This window comes from Epinephelus lanceolatus, chromosome 7, assembly GCF_041903045.1.
Source record: "Epinephelus lanceolatus isolate andai-2023 chromosome 7, ASM4190304v1, whole genome shotgun sequence".
NCBI classification, from domain to species: domain Eukaryota; kingdom Metazoa; phylum Chordata; class Actinopteri; order Perciformes; family Serranidae; genus Epinephelus; species Epinephelus lanceolatus.
Window position 1 is genome coordinate 34,295,440 of NC_135740.1, and position 20,565 is coordinate 34,316,004.

Consider the following 20,565-nt stretch of genomic DNA (forward strand, 5'->3'; position numbering starts at 1 on the left):
GGTGGTTGCTAACAAGTGGCTAAATGAGACTACAGAACGTCATCACGCCGAACCGCGACGAACAGGAAGACGTTGTGTCAGGCGACCGTAGTGTAGTTCGTTTATAAACTAGCGTTCGCTTTTTTACTTCTGGCAATTGCATTTATTTATTAGGCTTCAGTAACCATGGAAGAGGTGCTCATTTGTGAAGATTATGTTGCTTAACAAAACGTGTAAGTATCATAAATGTTTGTTTGCCACTGAGCTTATTTTTGCAATAACTTGCTACAGAAAAAAACGTCATCCCTGGGGCGCTTATCACTTTAAGACTGTACCTGTAAAGAACAAAAATAAATAGCCTAGGTAAGTAAATAAATAAATAAATAAGAATACACCCGTAAAATACTTGGATCCTTGCAGTTAATTAGCTTTACCCTCTTTATTGATATTTCTTTTGTAAGTTTCTATATTTACTGTCAAATATTGTGTCTGTGTATATCTTTCTGTCTGCTCTGTCTGTCTGTCCAGATTTTAGGACCCTGAGGTGGATGTCTCAGCTGCTCCCCGCCCCGCCACCGCAGGCTCCTCACCCCTCTCTCCCCTGTTGGTCCTCCTCTGCACGGTCCATTGTTCTGTATTTGATGGGCCATGACCGCAGTCAAACCTGCCGGGGTGAAACACACAGCTTCTGGTCCGAACCTTTAAAATAAAATACCCATCGCCCTTTCTTCACGATATTATTTTTAAATGGTAGAGGCATAACACATTTACAAAGGGACTGAAGTCCTTAATATAATAAATATCTGTTATTTTTTTCCATTTTTTCCCTGTGTATAATAATGATGCAAAGAGAGAGACAAATTTGGGCTGGAAAAAAAGTGCTTTGTTACATAGGATATTGTCGGTAAGTAGTGTCTAACTGCACTGACAGTAGCAGACATTATTTATTGCAGCCCATACTGTAGCCTACTTGTCTGAATTACTTATTATGAAAACAACCATTTGATATAACCTAGCTCAAATTTAAAAGACACAAAATGAAATGGATAATAAAAACAAATTTAAACGGACTAAAACTGAATAAACAAGCTAATAAAAATCACAGTGCTTTAAGTTATGAATGAACAGTCCGAAATTTAATCCTGTAAATGACAGTGGCAGTCTGGTGCAGCACATTTAAATGGTTATAAATCTTCTGAAACTCTAATGGATACTAAATATGAGTGCCAAGACTTACAAACCTTTTACACCAAGGCAATTATCCAGGAAAAATGTTTGCAATTGTTGTCAATAGGTCAACATAGGTGATCCAGAATTGCTCCATGACCCTGTTCACAACCACTCCAATAACAGCCTCTCCTTCAGACTCTAGCTGTCCATCTCCCTGTGCCACATCTACTCTGAATCCCAGTTTGATGGAGGTCTGATTGAACAGTGCTCACCTTGGGTAGAAAAACATGAACACAGGCTGAGCACTAGGACTGGGTGCCTTAATTTACTACAACTGTGTCACTATTTATCCCTATACCCATAAATTCTGTTCTGATAAATATGTAAAACTATCTGAACCTGATTTTGGAACATATATTGTTGAATTATCCTCTGTCATGGTTGATCCTCCAATATAAAAATAAACTAATGAAATCAACTATGCACAATTTTTAAGAGGCTTAAAAGCTGCTGTCTGCCACTGCCTTTCATTGTAATAAATTTGGGATTTAGTATCCTGCCATATCCTACAGTACTGAAATGGTATTATTAAATCAGTTTTTATACAGTAGTAAAAGCAAATTTTTATTTGCCATTTAATTTTACTCTTTTAAAAACATGTTTGTGAGTCTTGTGTTTCTTTTACATTTCGTATAGTGCTTTGTTGAAAAACCTCAGACTTGCTTTTGCTTTTATTTTGAAATCAGTCCCATTTCCGGTGTCCTCCTGCTCACCCCTGCACACTTGCCTCAGTTGGGGTTGTTAGATGAGGCTGAGGGACGGGAGTGCCCCATTCACACTCCCTTTACATTTACGCACAACAGCGGATCTCCCAGGAAGGACAAATGAACAGGACACGGTGGATGGAGACATATGTGTGATATAAAAACCAGCCCGGATGCGTCTGCTCGCTGCACTTATCGGGGAAAACTATGACTCTTTTAAACGACTGACGATTTGGGATACTGTTTTTACTTTTGCGTGCATCTAAACCGGCCGTTCATTCATTCATTCATTTATAAAAAGGTGCTGCACCCGTCTGGTTTCACATAAAACCGTCCTCTCCTCTACTGCCTGCTTTTCCCTGGTGAGGATGAATACCCGGCAATCTTCCTCCAGGTACCCGCTGCTGGTGCTGCTCTGCGCGGTCTGTGCGCTGTCGGGGACCCGGAGCCCCGTGGCTGCTGCGGGGAGGAGCTGCGCCGACACCCGGCAGGTGTACGCGGAGAAGGGGTACAGCACTGGCACCGCTCCGCTGACTCAGATCTCCGGTAAGACTCTGCATCCAGCCTGCGGTGGGGATAAATCACACATGTAAACAGTGATGGGAACTCATGCAGAACAGTCCCATCCTCCTCTGTTAGGAAATATGTGCCTGATTCAAGCTTATAGTACAGTTTAGGACACATGTAGCGGAGGACATAAAGGTGCGTCAGCATGCTCCAGTTACTCCAAACAGGGATAAAACACCATTAAGGTCACTTTAAACTCGCTGCTCACCCCCACAAATTATTTATCATGGCAACATTAATAATGCTATAGCAGAAATATGCCTTTAAATGACAAACATAGTGCAAGCAATGACAGAAAAGTGATATCTAAAAGTACAAGGTGGCACAAAACTCACTAGAGACACAATGCAGGAATATCATGTTGAGTTTTCCTCCAGAGAAACAATACCGGGTGGTTTAAAACAAATTACACCCGCCCCCTCCTCCCCTCTGTGCTGTTTAAATAGGATGATTAAGGGGATGAGCAAATTGCCAACACCGGTGCAACAAAGAACCTCGCCCCTAATTAGTCTTTGCCTACTGGCTCACTGTTAAAACCCTGCATATACCCCCATAGGCTCTGCTCTCTGGTGATAATCTTATCTGCTGAGTGAAAGCACATCACGTGGATTACACAGTTATATTTTGGTGAGAGGTTGGGATGATAGAGGAGAGGAGAGAGATGTGGGACATGGGTGGACATTTGTTTAAATGTGGATGGCTGACAAAGTAAAGGGAGCAAAGCATGGAGCTGTGGAGTGTCCTAAGATGTGGTCTACTTCTCGGAGGTTCAGCTTTGCATTTAAATCAGTGAGACTGTGAGAGTGTGTTGCCTTCACACAGACATGGAGCTAAAAAAAGAAAAAAATTTGTGAGTGAAATGTGTGCTTGTGAAATAGCAGCTCTCTAGAGTGTTAGAGGATTTATTTTGTGGCAATTTAGCTCCATGTGTGTGTGTGAGTCACTGAGACAACTGCAGTATTGATTGATTTGTGTGTGTGTGTGTGTGTGTGTGGGTGTGTGTGTGTGTGTGTGTTGGGGTATCACTGCCTGAGTCTTGGCTCACCGTCCCGTGGGCCAGGGGAGCAGATGGCCGGGAGAGCGAAGGATGAAGAGAGGCAGTTTAGAAATGGAAATAGAGGGATGAGAGAGGGCTAATAGTGAGACACACAGAGAGAACAAAAGAGGCAGAGGGGAACACCGGCGAGGGTGGAGTAGGGAGAGTTTCGACTGTATTAACAGCAGCAATATTCATATTAGACGTAAAATTATAGAAACAAAAGAATTCAGACCTTTTCCTCATTCGCAGTGCTGTGGCTCTTTTTTTCCCCTTTCTCCCCTGGTTGTCGTTTGCATATCATTACCTCTGACATATCAAAGACCCAACCTGAGCTGACAAAGAAAGACAGATTGAAGCTGAATAATTCATGCAGGGAAATTACAATTTTCTATCACACCCTTATCTTTGATAAGATTTCCCCACAGTAACTGAACAGACTGATGAGTGGAGGAATTGAGCTTTAAAAACATCTGCTCTGACCTGATAAAAGACGAGCTGCAGTTATTAAGAATAGGCCTTGGGTTTTTCTTGAGGTATTAATAATAACTTTATTTATAGCACCTTTTTGTGCCCCACTGAAAGCTCATACATGAGGTTAGAATTAAACCACAGTAACCTAATTTCTACATTTTTAAACATGCATCATCAATCCTAACTTTTCCTTTTCTTCTGCCCTGGTTTTGCCTCCGTCCTGCAGGTGAGCACCTGCGGCTCTGTCCTCAGGACTACACCTGCTGCTCCAGTCAGATGGAGGAGACGCTGGCCCTGCAGAGCGAGAGGGACTTCCTCAAAGCTGTCGAAGAGAACAGCCAGTTCCTTCTGACTACTTTTACCCAGAGACACCGCAGGTTTGATGGTGAGAGGCTGACTCAGAGGCTTGTACAGTTATTAAGTGTATTTGATGGGAACATTATCAGGTTTGAAATTGGCTTAAGAAAGCATTCTCCTAGAAGCCACAGTGGGTACATTAGAAGGAAAAAGGGGACACAATCTGAACTCGGCTTCTCCTCGTCTCACCCTCCTTATCTACTGAGTTAGTGGTGATGAGTGACAGCTGATTAAAAAGTTATTCGGGATCTCAGACGACACAGTTCCTCTCAGATGGTCCGATATCTGAGCCACAAAATTGACTCTGGAAGCTAAAAGCACAGCAATGCATGCATATTGCAGAGACCCTCGCTCAGTTCTTATATATGTTTAATCAACACACAAGAACTGCTGATATTAAAGAGGTACTCCAGCACTTTTGGTACAGCAAGGCAAGTATTTTTATATAGCACATTTCAGCAGCAAGGCAATGTAAGTGCTCTATAAAACATCAAAAACATCAAGACAAAATGCAAACAAACACATTAGAAAATGACATTTAAATTCAATTAAATTATTTACCACTTAACAAAATGCCGCCCAACCAGAAAGTCTTCAGCCTTGGTTTAAAAGAGCTGAGTTGAAGCAGTTTTCTGGGAGTTTGTTCCAGATATATGGTGCATAAAAACAAAATGCTGCTTCTCCACATTTAGTTTTGACTCTGGGGGACACAAAGCAGATCCTTTGAGGTCTGAATGGTTCATAATGTTGCACAAGATCAGGAGTCTCATTTATAAAACGGTGCGTAGGATCTATACTGAAAATGTACGTATGAACAAAAGCCAAAAATGGTGTGCGCCAAAAATTGTTGACAGTTTCTACAATCAGGCTTCCACCTCACCATCTGCCTCACCAATTTTCCGTCTCAAAATGTTCGTAAACATGGGTCAAAGTCTTTTTTTTTGCATCACAACATTTGCGTGGGAAGTGGCGTACGCCTTTTTCAGGCCTCACTTTGTGCGTACACAATGTTTATAAATGAGACTCCAGAAATGTATTTTGGCCCTAAAGTATTCATGCTGTGTAAACCAATGGTAGTATTTTGAAATCTGTTCTTGGACAGACAGAGTGTTGCACTTCCATAAAGCTGGGGGACTCACCAGAGACAAATTCTAAAAATAATGGGCACAACTGAAGGAGCAGAGGTCAAGATATCCTGATCCTACATTTCCCATAACGCACCTTGACAGCACAGACACAATTTGCCTGGTAGATGCCCAAATGTTTAAAACTGCACATCTCCAGTCTGTAACGCAGACATTCTGTTATAAATTTGTGTTTGCCAAGCAAAGCTTAGGTAACCCCCTGATGACATCACTATGACATCATCAGGATAAATTTGTCAGAATTTTGAGCTCTCCCTCCAGCGCCACAGAGGACGTTATAAAACAGTCTTCACGGACTAAACGTGGCCGGTAAACTGAGACTCGTGTGTAAAATCAGTGGAATGTCCCTCTGAACAAATGGTCAGTGTGGGGAAACCTACCCAGACAGCATTAGTGACTGTATCTCAGAGAATTCAGCCCACGTTGTCTCAAATCCCTCATATATGGCTGCAGGTTTGTAGCAGCCGCAGCACAGAGCTGAATTTACACTTTCTCCTCCTACCTGCTGTGGACTGCTATCACCTTTTTTTTCCCTCCCTCCTCATCCTTTTATATAATGTACATGATGAATCATTTGAGGATGCTGAAGGAGTGGGAGACTGCATATGAGTCCTAAAGTCCTAAATAGAGTACACGTTGTTACACTCATTTACCAGTGTGCAGGATCTGATGTAACTCTCCCTATGAGCTGTTCGTCTTGGAGCGGTGGGGGTGACTTGAGCGCCTACGTCTGTAAAAACCTGGCCAAGATATTAGAAGAAAAGGAGGTGGGTGACAGATTCATATCTAATCTCTGCTTTTCCTGTCTGTCTGTCTGTCTGCAGAGTTCTTCAGAGAGCTTATAGACTTATCGGAGAAGTCTATGAACCAGATGTTTACCAAGACCTACGGCCGGCTCTTCACGCAGAATTCACACGTCTTTCAGGAGCTGTTTGTGGAGCTGCGCAGATATTATTCTGGTTAGTTTAATCGCTTCATCCACCTCCCCTCACCTTAGTGTATTCAGATGGTCTAATGGTCGTTGCAGAGTGATAGCAGTTGGCTTGAATTTGCCATAGACGATTAAATCAGGGACATCCCAGTGGTTTAGTGGTCTAAGGGTGTTTTCACATATTGTCCTTTTGAAATGAACTGAACTTAGTCCTCTTAAAGTGCACCAAAAAGGGGACCAACAGAAAGAGGACTCAATTCTCTTTCTGGTCAACTTCAGCTCTGATGGGGCCTCAGTCCTATTTCTCTTCACACTATAGCCTATATATAATATATATTGATGTACTTTTGTTTTTACTTTGACGCACTGCGGTTATGACGCTGCTCGCTTTCAGATGAACTTAAAACAACCGAAGATGTTTTTTCTGTGCTGTGGACTGTATCTGTTTGATTTATTCAACATTCCACATCTGAAGACGTGCAGTATCTTCCGTGGACCAAACTATTCCTTATCCTGCATTCTTGCAAGCTTTAAAGGCCGATGTGGTTTCATCTTTTTTCATTAATTTTCCGTAACCGCTTATCCTGATAGGGGTGGTGGGGGGCTGCAGCCTATCCCAGCTGACATTGGGTGAGAGGCGGGGTACACCCTGGACAGGTCACCAGACTATCACAGGGCTGACACATAGAGACAGACAACCATTCACACTCACATTCACACCTACGGGCAATTTAGAGTCACCAATTAACCTGCATGTCTTTAGACTGTGGGAGGAAGCTGGAGTACCTGGAGAAAACCCACGCTGACACAGGGAGAACATGCAAACTCTGCACAGAAGGGCTCACCCACCTGGGGTTCGAACCAGGAACCCTCTTGCTGTGAGGCGACAGCTTCAGAGTGGAAATGTGTAGATTATGCTTTGTGCACTTGGATAGTATATATGTACAATATCTATTAAATCATAACAGTTGCTCCATTTTTAAACATTTTATTTGGCTTCTTGACATGGAAATGAGTTAGTAGAAAACAGCTCCAAATTTTTTCCTTTTTTTTTTGTTGACGCAATGGCATCAAATAAATATTCGATACTGGAAGTTTAGGTGTCGGAATTGGTATCAGGAAGGAACAAATGGTATTGGAACATCTCTACATGAAATAAACACCATTATCTTTTATTGCATTCAGTTAAAATTAAATGCTATGTTTAAAAGTGTGCGTTTAAAAAACTATATTCGGTCGGTCTGGTTAAAGTTGTCAAAGTTGGTAGAGTAGTCTGGTAAAGAGCTGTGATGGTTCCTTGCTGCACTGGTAATTTAGAGTCATTTTACCAGTCCCCATCCCTGTTGTGGTAAATCCACAGCCACTCTGGACAGCAGAAAAGAGGCAGCATTGTCATTTGAGGAGAATCGAAATGCCACGAAGAATTGGAGGAAAAATAGAGGATTGGAATCCCAGGGATGACTGTTTCTATTTCTGTTCCAGATCATTCCATTTTGGCATGACAGCCGCTCGCTGGCGAGTCTGTCTGCAGGCTGTTGCTGCTTAGTCAACCTGTCTTTGTCTGCCAAACAGCATGTATGGCTAATTTGAGGCTGTATTGTAGACTACAGATTGGAGAGTCGCATATTCAGGATCTGTCTGCCAGTTGACTAATGCACAGAGACTGACTAGCACCAAAACACATTTAAAGGAGAAATAAAAGGAGGAATAACAGTGAACACACAATATTTTAGGCAAATATTGTGTTTAAAAGACAAATTTCACATCAAAGCAGCAACACTGTTTTGTATTTGTCTCTTCTTTATGTGGTTGATTTAAAAAAAATGTGCCAATCTGTTTTTACTTGATTTGGTTACAATACTCTGTGGCAGGATAGTGGTTCCACAAGGCACAAGGTACAATTACTTTTTCTTGAAAAATATGAAAATTCACCCATAATTACTGCCCCATTAAGCCAGTTGAAATGTGTAGTAGTGCTAAATGTGGTTAGTCCCCATAGTTGACTACATGAGGTAGCACCTCAGCCCTGTAGTAGAGGTGTAGTGTAAAACTTAGTAAATTTTTCTCAGTGTTATCTGTATGATTTCTGTCTTGACAAACCTTGGAAGTGCATGTGCACCCTACTGCTGTCAGGCAGGAGGTGCTGCATGCCAAAGTAATAAGTGCTAACCGAGTGGCCTATAAAGCCATCGTGGAAGTGGCAAAAACTGCAGTACCATGAATGGCCACATGAGGCTGTCTCCAAGAGCGAGTCAATCTTCCTCGCCCCCATGTTACGACGCCCAACTTTACAGCAGAAATATGTTTACAGCCTGGTACTAAAAAACAGTTTTGGTCACTATAGCTAATTTCAACATTCATGACAACTGCACGGGGGTTAAATTTTATCTAACTCACCCGTTTAAATGTTATTATGGCTTGAAGTTATGCATAATTAAGGGCTAGCTGCTTTGAGTGACAGGTGGGTGCCATCTGTTTACAAGTCGCTACCACGGTGACAACGTTGGTTAGGTATCATGACCATGACGCAGCACAGATTCATAGAGTTTAGCCGTAGCTGTCGCTATATCAGTGTATTTTCAGTTCATGAAAGTTAGCTGTAATGATTTGGTTGCACTGAAATTCTCTCTAAGGAGTCAGAGGTTCAGTTCTTCCAATAAGTACATTTAGTTTAAATGGTTTTGAACCTATTTTCGCAAGTGAAAATTAGCATTGTCACTGTTAACCATAGCTGTACTGTAAATGCACCATGCTAACTTAGCTAGCGGCTAGTGTTCGGGCTAGCTCCACCCTGTCATCCAAATAAAGTGTCGTTTGGCTCTAAATATCCAAGATGGCGACAGCTAAAATGCCAAACAAGACTTCAAAACAGGAGTCCACAAACCAATGGGTGACGTCACGGTTGTTACGCCCATTATTTTATACAGTCTGTGGGGCAAACCACAGTGTGTTTGGAGGGTTTACAAGCATCAGCTGACATGGCACTTGGGATGAACTATTCCTTTAACCTGGCCTTATAAGCATTGCAGCAGCTCACTGTATAAGCATACGGTGCTAATACGATGCTCTTTCTTCAGACAATCCAGCAGGAGCAGGATCTTTGTTAGATTTTAGATACTGTGTGCTGACAGTTGCTCTTGTATCCACAGGGGGCAGCGTCAGTCTGTCAGAGGTTCTCTCAGACTTCTGGTCCAGACTGGTGGAGCGAGTCTTCTCTCTGGTTAACCCCCAGTATCAGTTTAGCGAGGACTACCTGGAGTGTGTCAGCAAACATGCCGAACAGCTGCAGCCGTTTGGGGATGTGCCCCGCAGACTGCGCGTACAAGTATGTGCCTTATGATAAAATATGCCTTTGATGGAGGATAAATGTATTTCCAGTTATGCAGTTTGAGTGACTAACATTATTACATTGTCTTTCTTTCTTAAATTCAGGTGTCGAGGGCTTTCATTGCAGCCAGAGCTCTGTCTCAAGGCTTGGCTACTGGTCGGGATATTGTTAACAAAGCAACAAAGGTGAGTTGTTTCTTGTAATGCAGTCTGTCCTGCTGTTAAAGCTGCTCTGTAACCCTTTTTACCCTAGATCTAAATGTGGGCCTCAAATTTATGTTTTCCTTTTTCATGAAATATATCTTTATTTTAAAGTGGAAATAGAAAAGTGTTTGCTTTAACTTATCATAATGAAGTAAATGTTGGGGCATTAGGATAATGACCCCATCAGCATTTAGAGTGGTTCTTTATAAGCCTCACTTTCACTGTGCACGCCAGGGGATGAGCAGTTTAAAAGTTTCCACTTTAAAGCTCTTCTCAAAATGAAGTTGGAGACTGTATATCTTAAATGACAAATCACAATATGAAAGCCGAAAGCAGAAGTCTATAACTGGCAGCAAATGAGCACTTCATTCAGTATAAGCTGGACTTAATTAGATAAGATCATTTACTGAGGGCAGCAATTAATGGTTAGTTTCATTATCAGTTTGTGTTGATTGTTTTCCTACTTTAACTGCGTTGTCGATATGCTGCCAGAAAGTTTGAAAATGCCGATTTTGATTTCCCAAGTGACACATTCAAATTGTTTGTTGTATCTGACCAGCAATCCAAAACCCAAAGGTTATTCAGTTTCCTATTATACGACAGACAAGCATCAGATCTTCACATTTGAGAAGCTGGAACCAGGAAATATTTGGCAATTATGCATGACAAATATCCGTTATACGATTATCTGAATGATGGCAGATTAATTGTCTGTCGATCAACAGTGCTGGTAAGTCTCTAAATACATGTAACAGTAATTAAATTACTAAAATAAATCCAATTGTAATCAGTTACAGTTCCTGAGATATATTTAAATGCAACACCATTACATGTAGGATGGCTTACAAGGAGCTGCCTCTACATCCAGAGAGGCTCCATGCATTTGGCATATGTGCCCATGTTATGAGCCCTGTGTTTGATTGGTTCTCTTTTTTGAATTTGCACTGCTTTGCTCTGAGCAGGGGCACAGCATGTGATTGATATCAAGTGATTCAATTGTGCGCTCTCCCTCCTGCCTGTCAGCGCATGAAACGCTACCCTTTTACCTACTCTGCCTCTCGCTGGACTGTTGCAGTGCGTAGTCCTCCTCTTCACTTCTCTCCCAGTGTTCATCACTTCACAGAGTATACCAAATATTCTGGGGTGTACCACTGGGGCCCCATGGGGACTGGGTACCACATATGGAGTTCTGTGGTGTACCAAGCCTAGTTATAAGTTAAATTCAAAAGCTTCAGTGAGTACTTTAACCTGGTTAAAGGAGGGTAAACAAAATAAGGGGGCTGCCTTTGGCTCCCTACGGACACCAGCAAAAGAAAGTACTGAAGGAAATTTAAATAAGGGTCAAACATGATTTATTTATATATCATCCCCCCTCCCCAAATTAAAATACAGAAAAAAAGGCCATTGGAGGAATGTCCAATTAAAAATTATCCTCTTTATCTAAGAAATGTTTAATGTCCACCCTTCAAAATGCAAAAATAACAAGCCAGGAAAAAGCACTGCACTGCAAAAAAAAAAGAAAAATATGGTGGATGGATGGATGGATGGATGGATATATAGATAGGTAGGTAGGTAGGTAGGTAGATAGGGAGGTAGGGAGGTAGATAGATAGATAGATAGATGGATAGATGGATGGATGGATAGATAGATGGGTAGGGAGGTAGTCGGTGGCGTCCTCAGCTCAGCCAGTATGGGATGTCTGGCTCCCTATCTGGTCTGTTTCAGTGCCAGGAGTTCCTGTCTTGTGTACAGTCATCATGTGCAAATCGCACAATGCAAGAAAACACAAAAGCACAGAGCTACTTGGACTTGCTACCACACAGAATGAAATTAATCATTTTAATTTATTCTTCTTGTCCTAACTCTCATCCCACGGCTTTGTGTTTTTCAGCTGACTGCAGATTCAGAGTGTGTGCGTGGCCTGATGCGTCAGTGGTACTGCCCACTGTGCCGAGGCATGCCCTCCCTGCGGCCCTGCCACTCCCTGTGCCTTAACGTGATGAAGGGCTGCTTAGCCAATCAGGGAGACCTGGACACTGAATGGAACAATTTCATTGGTGGGTGAACATACTGTGTGTCGTTGTGTGAGTGGGTTTGGGGTCAGATGCATGACACGCTGACACACTTATGTCAAAGAGTCACGAGAATCCTTTGATTTCAATTATTTAAGATCCTTAAAGGGACAGCAAAAAAAAAAAAAAATTTACTTTTCCTCTTACCTGTGATGCTGTCTATCAATCTAGATTGTTTGGAGATAGTGTTGGAGATATCTGCCCTCTCTCAAATACAATTAAACTAGACAGCATTATATTTATAATGATGGATAAATAACACAACAGATAAAAGTAAAAATATCTATTTTTGATTTTGGGGTGAACTGTCCATTCAAGAAATATAATGTCATAGCCCATACCTCATTTAAAAGTCTTTTAAATAATTATCATTATTCCATTGAGCATACCTAAAAGTAGACTCCTTTTATTGCCCTCTGTCACTCATTTAATTTCACTTCCTTTGCCTCATAATGAATTCCTCCTTCATTAATCATTCATGCTTCTCTGCTCCTTCACAATTGATTTGTCTTCCTATGTTTCCTTTCCCCTTTCATCAAGCCCATACGTTCCTTCCTCTTTTTTTTCTCCTTTTCATGTGCTGTGCATCCTCTCACCTTTCATCACTCAATCCATGTGCACTGCACCCAAACCCATTTTACCCTCATTTACCTTTTTTTTCCCTCCAAACACCATTCTCTGGTTCTCTTTATATGATGTTGGCTTGCTTCCTAATCTTCCAGTCCTGTAACCTCATACACAGATGTAAATCAAATCTCTTTAGCTGGTTAGCCGGTGAGAGATTCCAGACACAGGAAACCATTGTCTTGATGTTTATCAGGATCTAGAATAGGCCACCAACGAGGAGTTTTTTCTTTGCGTGTAACACCAGACAATTGGGTGAATGTAGTCATAGCAAACTTAATCACCCTGCCATCTCTATTTCTGTCTCTCCCTCTGTCTTCCTATCAGATGCTCTGTACCTGGTTTCAGAGAAGTTGGAGGGGCCGTTCAACATGGAGCTCGCAGCCGACTCCATCTCTGTGAAAGTGTCGGAGGCCATCATGCACATGCAGGAAAACAGCGTCAGCATCTCCACTAAGGCAAGGAAGAGCGCTCAAGCAGATGACACTGAAATGAAATGGACATGGATGTATTTTTTATTGCTTTCCGAATATTTATTAAACCTTTGTGTGTGCATAAAGGCCATCATCTGCCGTTTAAAAAAAATCACTAAGCTATAATTTTGATTTTTGTTCAATTTGAATCTTCCCTAATGTGACAGCATGCAGTAAAAAAAGACAGAAATTATAGACAGAGAGCATGACAGCCTCACAGTATGATTAAAACATGCTGGGCAGGCATCCCAGCAGCTAATCCACCAGAGAGACACCCCCATCTTGTTAGAAACAGAGAAGCTCCTGGTTTGTGTGAGCAGTGCTTTAAGAAAGGTTTGCTAGGTTATGGTTTGCCACACTAACACAAAGGATAGCTTGAACAGTCTAGAACCTGGCATTTCTGGGCTGTTTTTGCTGTGTGGCAGTAGAGAGCTTAATGTATCATCAGAATGAAAAGGTTTTGAAACTCAAAAGAGCAACGACTTCTTTGTAGAGCCGTTCTTGGGGTGTTTCATTCCAGACCATTCAAGCAAATGTTAGTCAAGAGGTGACAGGAAATGAGTACAAAGAGAGAGATGGGGGAATGACATGCAATAAAGATACCCAGCTGGACTCAAATCAGAGACGTTGCGGCACATTGCCTAAAACATGAGGGTTTACAAAATTATCTCAACATGAAGTAAAAGGTTACAGGGCATGCTAAGGGGGATTGAGTGCAAGGAAAATCGAATTTACAACAATTTATCACAAACTATGTCCTAGAGACTAGAGAGTATCTGTGGGATGGACATTTCCTTGAATATCGCATAACAGTGGCAAACCTGTTGTGAAAATTATTACTAGTATTATATTAAAAAAGCTGTTTACACTAATATTGCTTTGTTGTCGCATACCTCAGGTGTTCCAAGGTTGTGGAAGCCCCAGGCCAACTCCAGGACGCTCCAAACGTTCCCCCAAAGAGTCAGGGGGTAACAGGAGACCCTTCCGCACCTACAGCCCTGAGGAGAAACCCACCACTGCTGCAGGCACCAACCTGGACAGACTGGTGAGACAGAAACATACCCTATGTAAACTGGGTGAAGTAGCTTCATTAATATGTTTTAATATAGTGATTTTAAAGGGTCTGTGTGCGACATTCACAGCGTTAATAGCAGCAAACCACCATTTGCTATGTAAGATATAGTGGAGTAATGGCTTCCAGAGCAGAGAATAAAGTCATGTTACCTGTTACCTTAGTGCTTGTGTGTATCGCGATCCCACTGACTAGCTCATGACCGCCACTTTGCACTGCACTCATATAGCAGTTACGGCATCGATGCATAGCGTTCACCCTCTGGTTCCCCCCCTATTTAACACACTCTGTCAGCACTGTTGCCATTTTTTGTGCTGTTTCTGGAGTTAGCACCATTAGCTGCTAGCTGCTGGGTCAGCCGCCTCCATGTTGAGAACTGTGTACAGACAACTGATACATTACACATTCTGATTATCGCATAGAGCCCCTTTGAGACAGTTTGAATTTGTATTATGTGATTTTTTTTTTGGCCACATGGGGGCAGCACAACAAGGTCCAAACACAATGTTGACTTACTAGCATCTTGTTGGGGCAAAGTTGTCATAAACCTTGGCACACACAGAGCAGCTTTAGCATTCAATTGAAATCGTGTCTCTAGCAATTTGGGAAATGTAACGCCTTTTTTCCACATAGTTTTGTTTTATGTCCGCATTTCCATATGGTATGCAGTAATTAGTATCCAGTTCCTAAAATGTTGAGGCAGAGGGTACTTGCTGTAGCTCTGGTTGAGGGTGAGAGGCTGTCAGTAAATAGTTTGTTGAGCACAGGGAAACAGAGATCTGTGTGGGTACATGAGACCCTAAAAAGAGGGTGGATCATGGTGAGTACTACCAGTTGGTCCAGGAGCTTCTCCTCCATGATGGCCGTTTCCAGGCATATTTAAGGATGACTCAGGGGCAGTTTGACAACCTGCTATCTATCGTCGGGCTGTATAGCTCTGGGTATCCAGCAACCACTACCACCAGTTTCTCCTCCATTGTTTACCAACTGTAAACTTGTTGCCGTGACCACCACAGAAGGCCCGCCCCTCAAATCATCCGATGACGTGAGGCACTTTTCCCCTCAGAGTTGAAGGTTTTTCAACTCGAGGAGTTCAGAGCGCTTTGGCAAAAACACCAGGCGTCTAAAGCACAGAAACATGAGGTGTATCATAACACAAAAACCACAAGCAAAAAGCTTCATTCTAATTAAAAACAATTACAAAAAGGCGCCTCCAGCTGCTAAAATGCTTTCTGTGTGGGGCGTAATTGTTGCGTGCCAGAAAACCAAAACAATGAGCTGAAAGATGCTAAAACTTGTTATAAATCTGAGGGGAACTTGGGTCATAATCTGTGGATTCATCACTATTAGCACCTGTTTTCACATTACACATGGTAATGTGACCCCTTGCATATATAAAAAAATTAATTAGTGCAGCTTAAACTACTTAAAAAGACTGTTTTGTGGAGGCCATGTTTCTGGGTTGAGTGTGATTTTAATATAAGATGCTGAAACTGCAATAAAGGATGTCAGAAATGTTTGCACTGCACAGGAGTCAGGAGTCAGACATAGCAACTGAGCAGAGAGCCAAGACAGGAACAAACAACAGTAATACAAATCTAAGCTTGGTACAAGAAACTAATAATACAGAGAGCAGCGGTCAGAGCCCAGACAGTTCTCCTGCGACCACAGAGCGGTATTGAAAGATAGAAGAGCTGGGAAATAAATGAAACCAAGAGCAGAGGAGGGGAGAGGGAGGATGGTAAGCATTCATATCTATTTATGAAACATAAAAGACTTGTGGTTCAAGAGCTGACCCAGAGGCAGTGTCATGTCAATTTTTGACTTTGGCCAACGTCAGCACTGCGGCTTCAATATGCTTCCTCCAGCCAGCCATACCAAACAAGGATACTTTAAAACCACGTCTGAGTCATAACCAATTTCTTTCTGCCTCCGTGCAGGTTACCGAGCTGAAGGAGCGACTGCGGCCTATGCGTGGCTTCTGGGTGTCCCTCCCACACACCATCTGCAACGATGAGAAGATGGCTGCCGACGTCACTAATGAGGACCGCTGCTGGAACGGGCAGACCCGAGGGAGGTGAGCAAGATCAGAGTGGAGGGGTGGAGGGAGGGGCTCGGTAGAGGTGGAGGAGGAGTGAGTGATGGCACAGAGGTGGAAGGATGCAACAGATGGAACGGAGTTAATTTGATTTTTGCCACCAACAGTCACCCGCATGCTCTCTGCGTGGGTCTGCTTGCTTTTACAAACACAGAGACGGTGCTGGGCTGATGTAGAGACACTGTGCAGGCCTGTGTGTGCTAAGAGGAGAAACATGCCTGCATAATGGGTGATTTGTGTCGATGATGTTCCAGCTGCATTAGCCAACAGTTTAATGTAAAAGCACACCCACCTTAGCAGCTTTAATCATGAAGTTGGACTGCAGCCAAACATGTGCTAGGAGAGTATTGTATTCTACTATATTACTTTCTGTTGGCCTCAAGGAAGATCTGGCAAACTGTGAGATGCCTCAGGAAGGGAAAGCAGGGCTTGCCTCTGTGTTCAGCAGGGGAGGAGAACTGCTGAACCAGACTGGGGATATTGTCGAGGGGTGGAAAGAACACTTGAGGAACTCCTGAGACCGGCCATTATGTTCTCTGTGGAGGAGGCAGAGTCTGGAGACTCAGAGAAAGCCTTACACATGTCCCTGGCAGAGGTCGCCGAGATAGTCAAAAAGCTCTCTGCCAGGTGTGGATGAGGTTCTCCCTGAGATGCTGGAGGCTCTGGACATTGTTGGGCTGTCATGGCTGACACGCCTTTTCACACTGTTCATCCTCCCTGGGAAGGTTTATTCCAGGGTGCGGGAAAGGAGGCTCCGACTGATTGTCAAACCTCAGATTCAGGAGGAGCAATGTGGATTCTGTCCTTGCCATGGAACAGTGTAACAGTGGACCAGCTCTTCACCCTTGCAGGGCTGCTGGAAGGGTCATGGGAGTTTGCCCATCCGGTCTACATGTGTTTTGTGGACTTAAAGAAAGCCTATGATTGCATCCCACTGGGAGTCTTGTGGGGTGTACTGCAGGAAAATAGGGTATCGGGGTTGATGCTACGAGACATCTAGTCTTTGTGTAACCAAAGGGAGTAGAGGTGGTTCGGGCATCTGATCAGGTTGTATCCTTTGCGCCTCCCTTTAGAGGTTATAATCATTTAAACTGAATATCACTGCATTTTTGTTAGCCATTTATATTTATAAATGTTGTTCTACAGTAGCCCTGAACAGACAAATCAAATGCTGGCTTAAGATAAGGTCATTTGTGTTTGCAATCTGCTAGCTCACCACTCGATGCCACTTAATGCTGCACACTGGACCTTTTAAATATTGCTGCAATTAAATGCCAGAGTAAGTTACTCCCCTTGTGAACATTACCAATCATTGCAGTGAAGATGGTTTTTGTAAAATACGGTATGTACACCTGTGGTGGTTTGATTAATTTTGTTTCCGGGTTAAACCTCAGTGCTGCCGTTCGATACCACACTGTGTGAAGTCGCCAAGCGCTGCTTTGAAAAAGACATGAACACCTCTGCATGTGTGTGCACACTCAGGTACCTGCCGGATGTGACGGGCGATGGGCTGGTTAGCCAGATCAACAACCCGGAGGTGGAAGTGGACATTGCCAGGCCGGATGTGAGGACCAGACAGCTGATCATGGAGCTGAGGGTGGTGACCAACAAACTGAGACACGCTCAGAGCGGACAGGACATGGACTTCATGGACAGTCAGTCTATATATTTGTGTATATCCTAAGCATGCATTACCTGTCACCTGCCAAATGTATATCACAATTACTCACCTTTTTGTTACGTTGAATTTGTGAAGAAAAATCTTGATGAATTAATCAGTCATTTCTCCAGCTGGATGCTCAGCACTTCCCAAACACAGGTTTTTTTGCTAAAACATTACCATTCAAAACTGAGGTGAAACTTACCTATGCTCTCTTCAAAACCAGACTACATTGTCAAAAACAATCATTTTACCCGCTGAACACGGGAGCTGCTCATCTACCGCTGCCTCAATCCGTTAGTTTGTTTCTATTTATTGTGCGAGGGTTAGTTCAGATTCACCTAAGTTATACAATTATTTGACAGCTTTATTTGTTACTTAACGAAGTAATCTTATAAAAAAATGTTTAACTTAAACTAACAGTTTTCAAGTACAGTGGACACGAGTTAGTTGATTAGTCAAAGGCAAAAATTATTTGACAGCTGTTTTGATAATCTTTTGTCATTTTTCATTCAAAGACATTTGATGGTTCCAGGTTCACATGATGTGAGGATTTTCTACTTCTGCTTTTAGCTATTTTAAGTATATTATTTTCTAATAATTTTGCACTATTGGTTGGACAAAACAGGTGTCACTTTGAGCTATGAGAACTATTTTAGGAATTGTTACAAACCAAACAATCAGTTGATAAATGGATAAAATAACCAGCATGTTAATCCATACTAAAAGTATAGTTACCATCCTCTACAGAGTAGTTAAAAATTAGCTTCATTTCAACGAACTACAACTTTTTTATTAATGCACGAGTAATAATAATCTAATGATAAAATATAGCATTGTAACAGTCATGGGGACATTTCGTTTTGCACTTGAGTACTTTCACTTTAATACTTAAGTATATTTCCTGATTATACTCGCATGCTTTTACTTAAAAGGCAACTTTGGTATTTTCCAACCTGGACCCTATTTTCTCATGTTTTTGTGTGATTAACAGGAACAATAACTTTTTAATTGGTTCAGCTGCGAAACAGGTTGCAACATCACCCCTGCAGACAATTAAGCACCGTCAATTTATGTCCACAAAAAGTGCTTGTTTTTGCCAGTGAGAGGCTCAGATTGATCATCTCTGTGTCTGACAACTTACAGAAAGGATCCCTGCAGATATAAACCTTAGGAACAGTTCTGAAATCCTTTCATTCATTCATTTTCCGTCTGCTTATCCTGTTAGGGGTCACGGGGGTGCTGGAGCCTATCCCTGCTGACATTGGGCAAGAGGCAGGGTACACTCTGGACAGGTCACCAGACTATCGCAGGGCTGATACATAGAGACAGACAACCATTCACGCACACATTCACAGCCCTGAAATCGCCATCGTCAAACCCACCAGATTCCATTTAAATAAATAGTGATTTTAGCTTGTATAGAGGCAGCATCATGCACGTCCAACTGGGTGAATTAAGGGTTTATTTCAACCAAACCAGAGTTGGTGATAGCTTGAACAGTAAAAAGACTTACCAAGGCTTTCTTTGGGGTCTTACTTTTTTCTGTCAACTTTAATAAAGCATGGTTTCGGATTATAAAATTGCTGTTTTTTTTAAATGGAATCTATTGGGTGTTATGATTGTGATTTTAGGTGTGTTTCTGGTTAAAATCCACCGCTGCCTGTATGTGTCTGTAGGACTTGTAACACCATTGATAGAACTTATCTACCAAATCTGTATGAAATGTTTTACTTCTGTTCCGAGGATAACTCTGACATCTTTTCCCTTGCTCCAGGTGAGGAGGGCAGTGGCTCAGGAGGCGGAGATCAGGGTGAAAGGTACAATGATTGGCCAGGCTATGGGCCGTACTCCCCGCCCTACAACAACAAACCCCCCCGCAACCCTGTCTCCAGTCCCGCAAAGCCACCAAGAGTCAGAGAGAGAAATGGGTCCAAGTGGAACAGAAACAACGGTCACGGACGGGTCAGATCTGCAACCAGCCAGCTCTCTTTCTCCCTGGTTCCTTTGTTGTCTTTGCCTTTTGTGGTCACTGTTGCCCCCATGTGGAGATAGCTGGTTATTACAGTCTGGAGGTGGAGGTTATCTGTCATGCTGGAGTCTCAAGCACATTATGAAGAAAGAAAAAGTCATTCCATTTGGTTACACCAGCAGAAAAAAAGACAAAACAGGCTAATTTAGCAATAATCAAAAACCTGTTTACAGCACAAATACAAAAAGTTAAAGTGAATATTTTTCCTACTGCCCAAGCCATAAAAGAGGCATTATTGTATCAGGCATTGATGATTACAAACTTAATAAGTACTGCCATTTTTTAGAGCCGTTCATTTGACCTATTGGAGTCTTGATGCTGGATGGTGACTATGAAAGAGAAACAAAAAGCACAACAGCAGCAGGTGAATTCACAGCATGTTTGGGTGATGAAGCTCGTGGTTTGGTGGTTTGGTGGTCTGTCAGATGGAGATCAGTCGTGCCGGTTAATAACCACGTGGTATCCGCAGCAGAGTTTGTTTGCTGCCTTTCTCATGAAATTAAGTTCATTAATTCAATTGATCTTGGTTTCAGTCCGGTTGTGGTTTATTTTTCATCTTGTGGAAGTAGTGGGAATTTAA

At 42.4% G+C, this 20,565-nt stretch overlaps 1 protein-coding gene across 1 annotated transcript; it reads left to right on the forward strand.

Moving 5' to 3' along the window:
* The first annotated feature begins 399 nt into the window (after positions 1–399).
* gpc2 (glypican 2) lies at positions 400–20,334 on the forward strand. The gene is made up of 11 exons (XM_078169465.1): positions 400–2,459; positions 4,217–4,375; positions 6,317–6,451; positions 9,573–9,748; positions 9,856–9,936; positions 11,846–12,011; positions 12,978–13,108; positions 14,022–14,168; positions 16,136–16,272; positions 17,776–17,948; positions 19,731–20,334. Exons 1-11 carry the CDS (start codon positions 2,282–2,284, stop codon positions 20,006–20,008), a joined length of 1,761 nt encoding a protein of 586 aa, XP_078025591.1. The 5' UTR covers positions 400–2,281; the 3' UTR covers positions 20,009–20,334.
* The last annotated feature ends 231 nt before the right edge of the window (positions 20,335–20,565 follow it).